The sequence below is a fragment of the Cuculus canorus genome, chromosome 5, assembly GCF_017976375.1.
Source record: "Cuculus canorus isolate bCucCan1 chromosome 5, bCucCan1.pri, whole genome shotgun sequence".
In the NCBI taxonomy this organism is placed as follows: Eukaryota; Metazoa; Chordata; class Aves; order Cuculiformes; family Cuculidae; genus Cuculus; species Cuculus canorus.
The window spans coordinates 41206566-41220568 of NC_071405.1; the positions used below are offsets into that span (position 1 = coordinate 41206566).

General features: G+C 43.4%; 1 protein-coding gene across 2 annotated transcripts; it reads left to right on the forward strand.

Annotated features, from left to right (window-relative positions):
* Positions 1–30: 30 nt before the first annotated feature.
* On the forward strand, positions 31–13701 carry LOC104068965 (tumor necrosis factor receptor superfamily member 10A). Of its 2 annotated transcripts, none has more exons than XM_054066988.1 (10): positions 31–3674; positions 4596–4689; positions 5485–5616; positions 5807–5918; positions 6495–6604; positions 7737–7826; positions 8810–8847; positions 11482–11610; positions 12108–12156; positions 12958–13701. In XM_054066988.1, the coding sequence occupies exons 1-10, from the start codon at positions 3639–3641 to the stop codon at positions 13251–13253; spliced, it is 1086 nt and encodes a 361-aa protein (XP_053922963.1). In that variant the 5' UTR covers positions 31–3638; the 3' UTR covers positions 13254–13701. The 2 variants fall into 2 exon arrangements, with proteins under 2 accessions (XP_053922963.1, XP_053922964.1); XM_054066989.1 differs by having other exon boundaries at positions 6495–6568.
* Positions 13702–14003: the final 302 nt, after the last annotated feature.

Genomic DNA, 14003 nt, shown 5'->3' on the forward strand with positions numbered 1-14003 from the left:
ATTGTGCAATTTGTTTTCTATGTCTTGTCATTTTCTGATGCAATTAATAATTACCCAGCAGTATTGGTATCCCCAAAATGGTAAATACCCCAGTGTTTTGGAAAGGTCATGCCACTCTGGTTCATAGTGCAGCTGGGGAGCTGTAAAGAATTGGTGTCCACGGTGCCACTTGATTATGGGAGGGAGCACACTTGATCCAAAAAATCCACCCCTGGGATATTAAGTCATGATACGTTTTGTCAGCACACACAGAATGGGACCTCATGATGTGTTTTATTTTCCATTCCACGGGACTGTAAATACGCACAATTTTCTAGAGCCATTCCTCTTTAGGAAATGGGAAGTATTCAGTGAAAGCTCCTCGTTTGATTATGGAGCTAACTGGTGTCCTGAACCCGGCCCATTGAGTGTAATGTCATACATGCCTGTTTGTAAACCCTGTCACTTATTATTATTATTTGCTATATGGCTGTTTTGTAATGTCCTACACTAGCATTGTAGAGAGGAATCCACTGCCCCAGGATAGGTGAGAAGGACCAGAACGATATAGGTGTCCGTGTGTTTGGTCGTAGGCACATTTATTGTTAAAGGTTAGGAAGGAGGAAGGGTTTTGCCACTGCATTGTCAGCTCTGTTAATAGTCTTCCTATTTTACACCATTTTTTAAAGATTTGCAATATTTTCTGTAGACTGCGGACAATACTAAGCCTTTCTTTTCTGGCCTGAAGTAGTTCCAAGTGGTAAATACTGCTATATATACAGCCTTAAAATACTTAGTGGTGGTGCCAGTTCTGGGCTATATTTCAATGTAAATGTTTCTAAATTTTTAAGTACATTCCTTGTCATATTCCCCAGTTAGGGGAAACCTGTTTGTGCTCGATATGTTGAAATAAAACACACAACTTTCAGTGGTGGTCTATCTGACAAATTATTTGTGTGTTTGAACTCAGTTTCGTGTTTTATAGCATTTTATAAGCAAATAGCTCTTAAGCCATGCTTTTTAGAGGAAAAGCTACAGTATAAGACCTTCAAGAATCTCAGACATAGGCCATAAGTTAGAACAGCAATAGTATTTTGATAGTCCTCTGGCTCAAATTCTCTGTTTGTAGCAACTTCCTCAAAACGGAAAGAAAAGTGGTTGCCTTGACTTTTACTGTCATACACAAAAACGTGCAGTCTTGTCTTGGACTTCGAAAAACTTTATGTTAAGGAGGTAACCTGAGTATAGAGAACAGATCCATGGAGAGAACGACAGCTCTCTGACATGAACGGACAGAATAAGAGTCAGTATTCCGCAGCCAACATTCAAGAAATAGATCACAAACAATAAAGGGTGAGGGTGATTTTGTTATTAGCAAAAGTCTCCAGAAAAAGCAAAGGATTCTTCGTCCTCCAGGAATCCTCCTTGAGGAATGTCAACGTTATTGATCCACACTGCCGCGGATAGCCGGACCTCTTCCCGGTCTTTGTTCTCCGTCGCCTCCCAGGTTCGTGCCGACGACCCAGCCTCTGTTTGGGTGCTGCTCTAACTCCGAGATCCTCCTTTGAGTGCTCTAGAAGCTCCTCCTTGGAGTGCCCTAACTTTCTCGCCTTCCCCCTCTTGGAGCGCTCGCTCTCTTACTCTGAGCTCCTCCCTTGAGTGCTCTCTCACTGCTCTGCCCTGCCAGGCTGTATACATCCTTATCACCTCATTAGCAGCTGCCCCGGGGATTGGCCACTTCTCAGGATCCCACAGCTGCAGCAGTTAAGACGAGCTCAGCTGCCCTACAATTATCTCTTGTTTACAACCCACAATTTTCTTACATTTACAACATTACATCATTTTACATTTTACATCATTTTATTACATTACATCGTTTACAACATTTACATTTCGCTACACTACAATCCCCCTTTTTTTGTTTCACTTTACATTCATCTAGCCTACAATTCTGTTTCTATAGTTTTCTTCCTACGCCACACTATGTGCCTTTTTGAAGGACAACCTGCTTGCTCCTTTCTAGGGCAGTCTGACCCGTGCTATATGTGGTGTAAAACTCGGTGAGAGCGAGTTCCCCTGCCCTCTGCCTGTGAAAGAATGTCCATCCGCTAATAATGCCTGCCTGGCTATGCAAAGTCCTGTATGCACCTTTAAAGAGTTTGCTCATAATGTTGCGCAAACATGTCTGCTGATTTCCTGCTGAAACCTCCAGTTGTCCAGAAAGTGGGATCCATGACCTGGCATGCAAATAGCCAATCTCACACACCGAGTCAAGATACTGATTTTAGTTCAGAGTTGCACAAGTCTGGGTGCTCACTGGCTCTCCTCCAATCAAGCACACCTGCCAAGAGCCTCAATTTGTTACAAGAGTTACTAAGGGAACATATGCCAAGCACGTCCCTCTACAAATGACTGGGTAGTGATTTACATATCATTGTAATACAGTTAGATGTTGTTCATCATACAAGTTCTCTGCTGTGCGTGTTCAGTGAGTCGGGGTAGGCTCTAAAGACACATTTCCTCTATGTTTCTCTGCAAAAGTGGCAATCTTGATGATAAGGCCTGATTTAATATGCCTTTCTTTGGTCCAGATGTCCGTTACATCAGATTATGCGTGCTTTGATCTTTTATTTAGAAGAAGTTCTACTGTTCTATTTAATATAGACAAATGGTAGTGCTTAGTCACTTATTGCTCTCCAGGTGGTCAGAGCAGTGCACGCTCTTTTGCAGCACTCCCTTTGAATGCTTTTGCAAGTCAGCACACCTCTGGCCTCGTCACACACAACCCCCTGTGGACCACCTATTCCAGTCACCGAACCTCTCCTTGCCCATAGGGATATTTACACCTCTCGGGTACAAGTATATGCTGGGTTTGAGAAATAAGAACAATAAATCCCCACTCGAACCGGAGAAGCAGTGCTAAACAGAAAGGTGCCTCCTGTAGGTGCAGAGCAAATGCTTGAAATTCTTTGGATCGTTTCACCAGACTACGCAGCCGCAGGGATTTCGCTGGACCTGTTACTGCAGTTAAATGAGACAAACGAGGTTACCCTGAGAGGAGCAGTTCAGTGAAAGAAAATATTAACCTACGTAAACTCGTTATGCATCAGCAAAAGAATTTCCAACGTTTACTGCTGCTGCCGCAGGGGGTCAAAAATTAATCCAGAAAGGAACAGTCGATAAATCTTCGTGCCGTTAATGTCAATCCGATTTCAACACCTGGAGGCGAATGTTTCTGCGACCCAGTTACGTGCCCACAGAGAAAATCCATAGACAGAAACATTACTTTTCCAGGAGGAACAGCAGCTGGTGGAGGCTTTGAGAACACTTTCGGGGCTTTAGAAGCCCCAGTCGAGCACCCAGCTCGCGTGCTTTTGGAAAAATTCTTCCATCCTTGGCACCTGGTTTTCGTGCTCAGCGAGGTTGCAGCAACAACACCTGAGCGCCGGGCGGGGAGGCGGGACGCGAGTCACGCCCTAACACAGTTCCTTCCCGCTCCTCATCGGTCCTAAGCAAGACCCGGTGCGCCCCGATAGCGTCGCGCACACACGCTCTGCCCTCGTCCTGCTTCTCCGGGGAGGCGGGGGCGGCCCCGGCCCGGATAAAGCGGGGCGGCATCAGCGCTGGGGCGAGCTGAGTGGAGCGCGGCGGGAGCCGCTATGGGAGCGGGAGACAGAGCGCTGGCGGGGCTGATAGTGAGTGATTGGCGGGCTGGGGGCGAGTGGCAGGAGTCCCTCCCCCTGCCCCTCTCTCTGTCCCGGGGCTGCTTTGTGCGGGCAGGGCTTGTCCCCCACCTGCGCGCCGTGGGGCTAAATCCTTATTTTGTTGGTGATTCCCCTTCTTCCCTGTCCAGCGCGGGGAAGCTTTGCGAGTGTTCAACTCTCATCTTCTTCCAGAGACTTCAGTCATGTCGGTAGCCGCTCGGGGATGCCGGGTTCGGCTGCGAGGGGCAGGGGGCACCGCTCCCCAGCGCGTTGGCTGCAGCTCTGCCTTCTTGTCTTGGGGGTCGAAGGAAATTATAGGTCGGGCGTGAGCTCTGCATTAATCCTCGCGTTGTCTGACTGAAATTGGTGGATCTGTGGGGCACCCGGCGGGCTCTTGCCCGGACACCCCCCACCACCGCATCCGCGGGTTCTGATGGGGGAAAAGAACTTCCTAAGGCTCCTGTTAGGTTAATGACTCAACTCCTTAGCCTCTGAGGATTACAGAGCCAGCGAGAAATGTGGAATGCGCTCTCCAGGGCGTTTCCCCCGTTTTACAGGAGGAAGACCTCACGCCGACTCCCGAGTTAAAAACAGGAAAAGGGGGAAAAGGAATCTCTAGCACAGAGCAGAAACCATGGTCTCTAATGTTCGGTTGCAGTGAATTAGTGAAAGGAACATAGAAGTTTAACATGGAGGCAAAGGTTGCCTGAAAGCCATGAGGCACTGCGTGGTGCTGCTCCCATCCCAGCTCTGTGGCTGTAATTACAGCCCAGCAGAAATTAGCCTGGGTTTCCTTTGTGGCTTTCTGTGGCCTTCCAAATGTTTTTTCATGTCTTTACATGGAACATCTCAAGATGGTTATCGTGTCCTGAGAGGGTGAATCACTCCAACACCTGTTTTTCTCTGCTGTAGGTTATGCTGTTGATCATGCCTACAGCCAGAGCAGAGGGCTGTCGGAAGGGAGAATACTTGCACGAAGGTCACTGCTGCTTATTTTGTCCAGCAGGTAATAGCTGATAACTGCCATGTATTTTCCCCACAGAGATGACTGCATCGCTATTTTTCTTTTACATTGTATCTAGTGAAAGTGTAAGCCTGGTTGGAGCTGCAGTGGCTTCTTTGTGCTGTTAAGGCTGGGCTCCGTTTTGAAGCGAGAGCCCCTTGTGCAGTAGGTAACGACTGGGAGAGGTGCAGCAAGCCAATAGACCTCTTCCACTGTTGAGGATGCAGGGTTCCAAGTCAGGTGGTGTTGATGTTTCTTTAAATAAATTAGTTAGCCCAAAGAATAGGCCTAGGAAGCTTGGAGAGTTTTGTATCTGTAGGTAACTTGGTTTTGCCTTTGCTCTCCCCTCCTTGGTCAGTGTGTGCAGACGTAACAAGCCCGGTGCCAAGAAGCAATTTGTTCTTAGTATTGAAGCATTGAGTATTTTTAAAGATAAATCAGATGAAGGAGAAGACAGATTGTTACAAGCGGTCCTCTCTGGGGCTGCCACTCCAGTTCAGAGGAGATGGTGCTGGCCATGTGGGTGGCTGTGCTGCAGCAGTGATTCATCTTTGTCCCCTGTGTGTCCTGGCCGAGGCCTGGCTGGATGACTCGTTTGCCACTGCTCCCTGTGTGAGCAGCAAGCTGCAAACGTTCTTCCTGACCCTGCTGCGCAGCTTGGTTCCTGTGGTGCACCGCTTGCTTGCGAGGAGGCATTGAACTTTCACCAAAACCGGCTTTGTGTTGTAACGTCCTGTTAGTTCTGTGCCCATTAAACGATCTCTTGAGACTGCTGCTGCTGGTTCTTCTCTTCCACAGGTACTTATGTTGCTCAGCACTGCACTGCTCCGCATTTGAGAGGAAGATGTGTCCCTTGCGTTGAAGGAGAGAGTTATACCACTCATGAGAACGGCTTGGAGGAATGCTTGCCATGCAGACAGTGCAAAGAGGGTACAAAATACAGTTTTTATGAGATCTTAGCCCTTTTACTGTTTTTTAATGTTTAAAGTCTGATCTTCTGGTTTTTTTCATACTTGTGGTCACTAATATTGAACTTGTACTGAGGCCATAAAGGCAATTTAACTTTTGCACGGTTGTAGAGAGTCACAACTTTTAGTTTTACTTTAACTTATACTTTTAGATCAGATAACTTTGAGACCCTGCGCTCTGACACATGATGCTGAATGCCAGTGCAAACAAGGATATTTCTGCCCTGCTGGTAGCTGTGAAATATGTCAGAAATGCAGTACAACGTAAGTTTGATTAAGTGATTTATTTCATTCTAGGGATCTTTATTGGCATAGATTGGGCCACAGCTCTACCTAATGCATACTATTAGGCTGTAAATAATTACTCTGCAGCCAAATGGCGTTATTTGTGCGTTTGAATTTTGGGCATCAAAATACACATGGTTGAGGCCTAAAAAGACGTAGATTTTGGTATTGTGCTCGTTGCTTATGGCTATAAACTTACTTATAAACTTTTGATGCCTTCCCACATATCCACCTGAACAAGTTTTTCAGTAGCCAGTCCAAAATTTCAGGAGGTAGAACCATCTGTTTGAGGAAACTGTCCATGAAAAATGCATCTATTCTGTGGGCTTTCCCCTACCTCTTACAGGCTAATGTGCATGAGCTTTATCTGCATTGCTGCTTTTTAATCTTGTAATAGTATCTTGGATTGTTCAAAGATGCACTTCTTACAAAGTTATTTGTTTATACGTGTTCTGTTCATGTCTTTTAAGCTCTGCCTGAGAAAAATTTGGCCAAAGCAGAGCTGCATATGGCTCTGGAAATGTTGATGCAACCCTATGTTGCTATCCACTGCAGGTGTCCGGAGGGGAAAGAAATTGTGCAGAATTGCAATGCTACTACAGACCTGGAATGTGGCTTACTCAACCAAGGTCCAGTACACAAATACTGCTCAGCTTGGTTTGTGGGTATGTGACTTCTGGCTAATAATGCCAGAGCAGTTGGTAAGAGTAGTTTGAGCTACTGCAACATGTTTAAGAACTTCTCTGTTTTGTTCTGGGAATTACTTGGTTGAGACAAATTCTCTAAGGCGTTTGAGTGACAAACCATCTTAAGTTGGTGAAAAGCTACTTGTATTGCCAGTATTTTCAGAGTTTTAACAATGACACTGTTGAAGGTTATTGAAGAGTTCTTTCACATTTTCTGTTGTTACAAGAAGTAGTTACTGTTACAAAAAGTGGAATATTTTGATTTAAGCTAGAGTTTTGTCTAAACAATTGTGGGTTTTGAGAGTTAGACAGACTATCCCTCTGATAGCATGTTTTCTTCTAGAGTTTTTTTTTTCCAGACACTTAATTCTTTGAAGATGATAATGTCTTGTGTTCAGTGTGATCCTGTGCTGAACATATCTCTTCTTTTGTAATCACCTCTGGTTGGAGTTTTCCTCCTATCTTAAAGGCAAGGTCAAGCAGAGAGCTGGAGCCAGCTCCAAATCAGCAATTTTTAATTGTTGTGAAGCTTCATAATAACATTAAAATTTGTCCTTGGGAAGTAATTGGATATGCATAAGACCTCTGGGAAAATTTATACATGTGCATGCAAGTGGGAAATATATTCTGTAACAACATTTCATCTTCTTGCACGTGGTTGGAGATCGCTCCCTCAGGTTGCCCAGGCCTGATAGAGGATGCTTGCTTTCTAAAAAGCTGCATGACTTTCTCTTCCCCTGGTAGATAGTTCTTTCCTCTTGTCTGGAAGAAACTAACACTACCAATGCTACAGCACCTGAAGCTTGTCAACTTTTGCATACTTGTTTCCCCCATTTCTTAAGCACTTCTTCAGAATGCCTTGTGGAAATTGTATTGCAGCTGTGCACAAAACTCCCATGCTGCCTTTGGGATAATGGTGTGCAGTGCAAACAAGAAGTTGCATATTCGGGTCAGCTGACAGTCCTGATGCCTTTCTCACGACAAGGTGGCTGGATCATTGTACTAGTGCTGAGCTTGGGTCATTCTCTAGGACTGCAGGGAAGACTTGCACTTCAGAATACCTTGTTTGGGGACTGCTTTAGTACTAATTTTCTTCCTTTTTCCTTTGCAGGAAGAATAGATGTTTGGATTAGTGTGATTGTTTTTGTGATTGGTGCTTTATTGCTGTTGTTAGTAATTCGAAAGCTGAAAAATACTAAAGGTAACTGATTATTATCCATAAACTTTCCAGAACAAGGCAAAGCATGCACTAAGGCTGTCTGGTTTTTTATGTTGCCTTATAGGGGACCTGTTTAAGCTCTAGCTCCTTAATTTTGTTATTCATTTATGTGTGTAATGGAGACTAGTTTTGTTCAATAAATAAAATGCATAGACTTTAACTATGAGCTGTCTTGCTTTGCTGCCAGATGCCTTTGCTTCAAAGGAAGATTATGTCCTTAAAAGGGCACTTCCTATCTACTTATATTGTGTTGGCAGAGTGAGAAAAATCTGTCAGTGAGCTCAAAAATAGGGGTCAAGAAGTAGCAATTAATGAGATCACTAGCTACTACTTTTCACCGAGTTTCTTTAGAAACTTCTTCTACAAATTGTCCTTTTATCATTTGAGCTCATTAACATTCATGTTAGGTTTAGAAATTTTGTATGAATTCATTTTTTTCCTTAGTGGAAACTGAGATGTTTTCCTGAGAAACTGTTCTTTCCACTACTGCATACTAAAGTGGTTTTGCAACTGATTTACTTGGAATAATGTTGAAAATTGTTCTGAACTTTTTAATGTTTGAATTTTGAACTTTGTTCAAATAATGTCTTACTGATTGTATTGTGGTAAAGACTGTTTCTGCTTTTTATATTTCAATAGTCCACAAAATGCTAAGAAGCATTAGCTTTAGGGGCAGGGAGTGGTGTGTGTGGAAAAGTGGCTTAAAAGCCAAGCTGCATCTTGTGGTCTGCACTTTATTAAGTGGCACCCTAGATCCCCTGTATGAAGGTACAGTGTTTGTGCTGTTGGGGAAGCTAAGGGTAGTACTCCCAAGGAAGTATGGCAGATCAGGAAAACTAAATAGCTTGTATTAAAGCTTTGATTTTTGTTACAAATGTGTCTACTCTGTGTGTTGTGTGTGAATTCAGATATGTTTAAGATTCTGCAATTTCTATAAGTTTATTAGACATTTATCTTTTTTCCAGCTACTTCAACTGATAATAAAGATGCAGAGAAAAGTCTGGTAAGTATGTGATGGAGTGTTTGCTATCTGTTTTGTGCAGCTTGATTAATTGCACCTGATATACAGCTCAATCTTTGTCTTGCTGTAGACCTGTGGTAGGATGCATTCCTATGCTGCAACAAGTTATGATTTGTATAGGGCCAGATATTAGCAAGGGCCTGATGCATTTATTAACTGCACATGTCCACTGCAGTTGGGCTTTCTAGTACTTCCCTAGGAAACATCCTGGCCACAGGCTCTGGGATGTTTTGAAGGTGGAAACGATTAGGCTAAATGCAAGCTTTCACTTCCAGCTGTCTCCAAGTGATGCCTTGATCCAATTCTTTGCTGCTTCATGCATGGTCCCATAAGACGAGGAGTTTGGGGCATAGCAGTTCAGAGTTACATCCCTGAAAGGGCTTTACTAAGCTAAGGCTGGCTGCTGGCATCTGTTCCGCTTTAAAGCTAGGTTCACCTTGGCCTCCTGTAGTCAAACGCTATTTCAGAACCTCACTGTGGTTCAGTCTAAAGAGTATTGCTAGTCTAGCATATTGGAAAATAAGTACAAGACTAGCTTGCATCTTGCTAGCCTAGCTTTAGCTTCTCTGGAAAGCAACACTCCTAACAGCACAGCAAGCCAAAAAATGAGCTCACTCTTAAATGATATAGTTAATGTGTAACATCAGGCTAGGATCTATGAAAAGCTTCTGTATTCATCTTGTAGCATGTGTAAAGCACCTTTTCCCTGCTGTCTGTCTTCCTCCCCTCCCAATGCGCTCACTGCTCACTCACTGCATAAGCTCTTGTCTGATCTTAGTAGCTAGACGTTTCAAGTGGTTGGATGCATCTCAATTATGTCACAAATATTTTCAATTCTGTTTCTTCAGTCTTAAAGTTCTATAAAAACATCACTTTTAAACTCTTCTCTTTTTTAAGGTCTATAAGTGGCTCAAGTATGTGAGCCACCCATGGGTTTTTGTTGGGTTGTGTCTCCCTGCACGTCCTGGCCTCATTCACAGGACTTCATGTAATCATAGAAGCTGATGAAGAAGTGTGACACAAAACTGGATCAAAATGCTGTAGCATAGGAACAGGCAAACTAGTATCTCTTTATTTTGAATAAAATGGTGGTAGAATAATGTAGGTGATCATGGCTTTAACGAAAGGGCTTTCACAGACTTGAGTTGTAGTGTCCCTGCACTTGAAGTGTTCATGCTACTGTAACATAAAGCTTATTTGCTATGGAGAGTTACACGGATGCAGTCCTGAGACCAGCTGTTTTGGCACCAACATGCTGTCCTTTCCAAAGTACCAGTGGATTTATACTGCTGTAAGAAAAAAAAAAAAAAAACCCAAACCAAAAAAAACCCTGTATTTCATTCCAAAATAGAGCAGCAGCTATTAGTCAGCTGTGCTGTGTACCTTCATTTGCTCAGTTACCTCTTTAAGAACTATTCCCTATAATTAGGATCAACCTATCTAACCTGTTTACATCTCTAAACAGAAAGTGGACTCAATGAGTGTGATGTACAACTACATGTGTCATGTGGGGTGGTTCCCTTCACATCCCTGCTTACGCATACTGGGCACCTGGTGATGTCACATGTGGGTCACTGACCTTGTACAAACAGAAATCATACTGGCTTATGCTTCTGGAGAAACAACACCTTGACAGACACAAGTCTCATTGGAGAAGCAGTCACTCCTTGCCTTCATTTTCCACCTTTAAAAAAAAAATAAAAACTCAAAGCTTTGCAGTTTCAGCACTGATGGGCTAGAGAGTAGAGAGAGGCTCATCTGCTTTGTACTTGCACTGTTCTTCGTGCCTTGGAGCCATAATCCCTGGCACATGCTTGTTTATTGTATTGGCAATGCTAAAAATGATGTAGCCTCCTCACTTGCTTCCCCCTTTGTACCTTTGCAAATTCTGTCAGGTGCACTGGTACTCACTGGCTTCTTGCAGCTCATTCTGGTTTGAATCTGCCAGAAAAACTAATCCAGAAAAAAAAAAAAAAAAAAAGTCCAAACTAGTGCACTCACAGAGAGCTGATAAGTTATTATCAGCTCAGCAAAAGCTCCCATAGCTTCAGCCTTGATACAAAGACAGACCTGAGGCCCCTGTTGTTGTTGTGTCAGTGCTGGTGCAGCAAGGCAATTTGATTTCATGCTGCCTTAGGAGAGCTGTGTACCTTCTGTACTTTGAGAGGAGCAAGCAGTGATACTCATCAGTGAAAACATAAGGAAGTCTCCTGTTTTTTGTCGTGGAGATAGCTTGTGAACTTTACCCTGTGGTCCAGTGGGAGCAGAACAGCTAGCAAAAGGGGGAGAGTAGGCTATGAAACCATTTGAAGTCTAACTCTATAGAGGCTGTTTGTAACTTTCCCAGATCAGCAGCTCTCCTATTATTTCTCTGGTAACTGGTGACTCCAAGTATCCTGTTTTGTTCCTCCAGACTGTCCTTGAAGGCCTACCTGTGAAACATCTCTTTAAATATCTTATTCTTTACTGGAGCTTAAGGGCAGTACTGAATGCCTCATTTACGAGAAGTGGGGACACTTGCAAATAAAACAGCCAGCCCAGAGGGCCAAGCATAAACTGGTTTTTACTTGGAAGTAAATATTTTATCACCAGAGGAAAACATTGTTGTGTTTTCAGCACGGGGCACTATCCTACATGGGGACTGGAAGTAACGCATGGAAAGGTGTTGGAAGAGTATCACCAAGTCTTCACTACCAGCAAAACCTGGGTCATTTCATCCGAATGCCCCACCTGAAGTACCAAGAGGTAGGATGCCAGCAAATCATACGGTGTGTGTGTGAGAAATGATCATATTTTCTTTGATACATGTGTAATTTTGGTTGAGTTATTAACTGTTCCTTGAATGTTTTCATGCTGTTTTCAGGCATAATGATAGAGAAAGTAGGCTTTGCCTTAAAGATGTAATAGAAAGTATGTGAAGTGGTATCTTGGGAAAGCAAACTTCAGTCCCTTGCTTAATCTGCTCTGCCTCTCTCATCTCCCCCTTTGGTATTTACACAGAAGCAACAGTAGCAAATCCGTTGCCTGGTTGCTGTATTTTGGAGCTAGTAGCGTGGCTGTTTCAGCGTGCAATTCTATTTACTCAAATGCTTTCAGCTGTGCAGTGAAATTCCTCCCCCCCCCCTTCTTACTGGTGTGTGCGCGCGTGTGCTGTGGGAGCCAGCCACCTAGTACTAGCTTGAGGCTAAACATGAATGAAGGGCTCTGATATGCTGGAGTAACGGTCCAACTTTGTATTACAGGCACAAGAACCAAACTGTCAAATAATTGTTAAAGATCTTTCTCAAAAAGGTAAACATTCAATAAATTAGCAGTACTTGGAATTTGTTTTTTTCCTGTTGAGTTTAGTCTACTTAAGGAATAGTGTAGGGGGGCTGATGAGTGTTGCTTAGAGCTATAAGGCATTTGGTTTATTGTAAAATAGGCTGAAACAGGAAAACTACTACATTTGAGAGAAGTTTTAATTCCTGTGATGAAATGTTGTAATTTAAAGCACGGCTGTCTGCACAGGAATATAACGCAGTCATGCTTTTAGGAATAGCAATGGTACAAAATTTTTTTTTCTGTATGCTTTAAACAAATCCACAGTGCAGCAGTGTATTCTGCATTAATAAGTGAGGTGTTGGTCAGAACCAACATTTTGTCAAATGTCCACTCACATGGAAGGCCACATTGAACCTGCGCACATCTACCTGTAGCCAGCAAGCTGATCTGTTGGATGTCCAAGTGACAGGTTTTGCTTGTGCTGATCTTGGTGTTGTGTCTGTGCCAGTAGCAAAGCCTACTGTTGAGTAGCCCTGTTAAGCTGAAGATGTGCAGTCTTCCTGAAAAACAGCTTTACTGAGTGGTGTCTTGTCTTATGAGACTACTTTTGGGATTTGTAGACTATTACCGTTAGTTTCTTTCAAGATCACCGAGTAGGAAAGCTAATTGTCCTACTGTGTCTTAGGTGCCAGAAGTGGCCTTCCTGCTGCTGTTTGGTCTGTGCATATATTGGCTGAAACTTAATGTGAAAATATGAACATTAGCTATGAAAAAAACCCCTGTATTTTAGAACATAAGCTGATGCAAGTTATGCGTTTTTTCTTTCAGAACTGAGAGATTGTTTTTGGACCTTTATAAAGGAAGTACCACAAAAAAAATGGAAGCAGCTTATGAGAACTCATCTGCAGGAAAATGATATTGTTAAAATTACATGTGACTTTCCTAATGATGTAGAAGAGCAGTCTTATCAGATGCTTCTCACCTGGAAAAACACACTGGGAGAGAAACAGTCTACTATTAAGTTACTGGATGAGTTAAGGCGTCTCGATACCAAGGCTTATGATAATGTATTGAATGCTTTAAAAAGTAGTAACATTATAAGTAAATTGAAAGCCACAGATTAATGTTTATGATGAACTTGAAAAATGCTTCTGTGTACATGTACACGTCTACAAACTTTCTGTAAATGAGGACATCAACAAACTGCTAGTAAGAGTATTGGCATGGACTTGACATGCTCCTCACCTTCCCACGGGAGGCTAGAAGTGATGTAACACCATCAGTGTTAGCATAGATTCCGGTTGTGATGTACACACTAAGGTCTTTTGAGTTGTATGATGATCAGCTCGGGCGCCGGATGCCAGCTGGGGAACAAGGAGCTCTCACTCACTTTTTCCTTTGTGTGAGGTGGGACCATGCCACATGAGCTCAGGTGCTGGAAATGAGAGGTGGTTGCTGCTGCTTATTTGAGAGGATCGCAACATTTTGTTTTCTGAGGTGGTTGTGTTTTTTGTTTTGATTCTGCATGCTCAGAACTGTTATGTTTGAAGTGCAGCAATAAAAGCTTGGTGGAGCCAGAATCATAGAATCATGGAATGGTTTGGGTTGGAAGGGACCTTAAAGATGATCCAGTTCCAAGCCACTTGCCATGGGAAGGGACACCTCCCACCAGACCAGGCTGCTCAAGGCCTCATCCAACCTGGCCTCGAACACTTCCAGGGAGGGGGCATCCACAGCTTCCCTAGGCAACCTGTACCAGTGTCTCACTACACTCATGAAGAATTTCTTCCTAATCTCTAATCAAAATCTTCCCCCTTCCAATTTAAAGCTATTTCCTATCATGGTATACGGCCCTGTAAGGAGTCCCTCCCCAG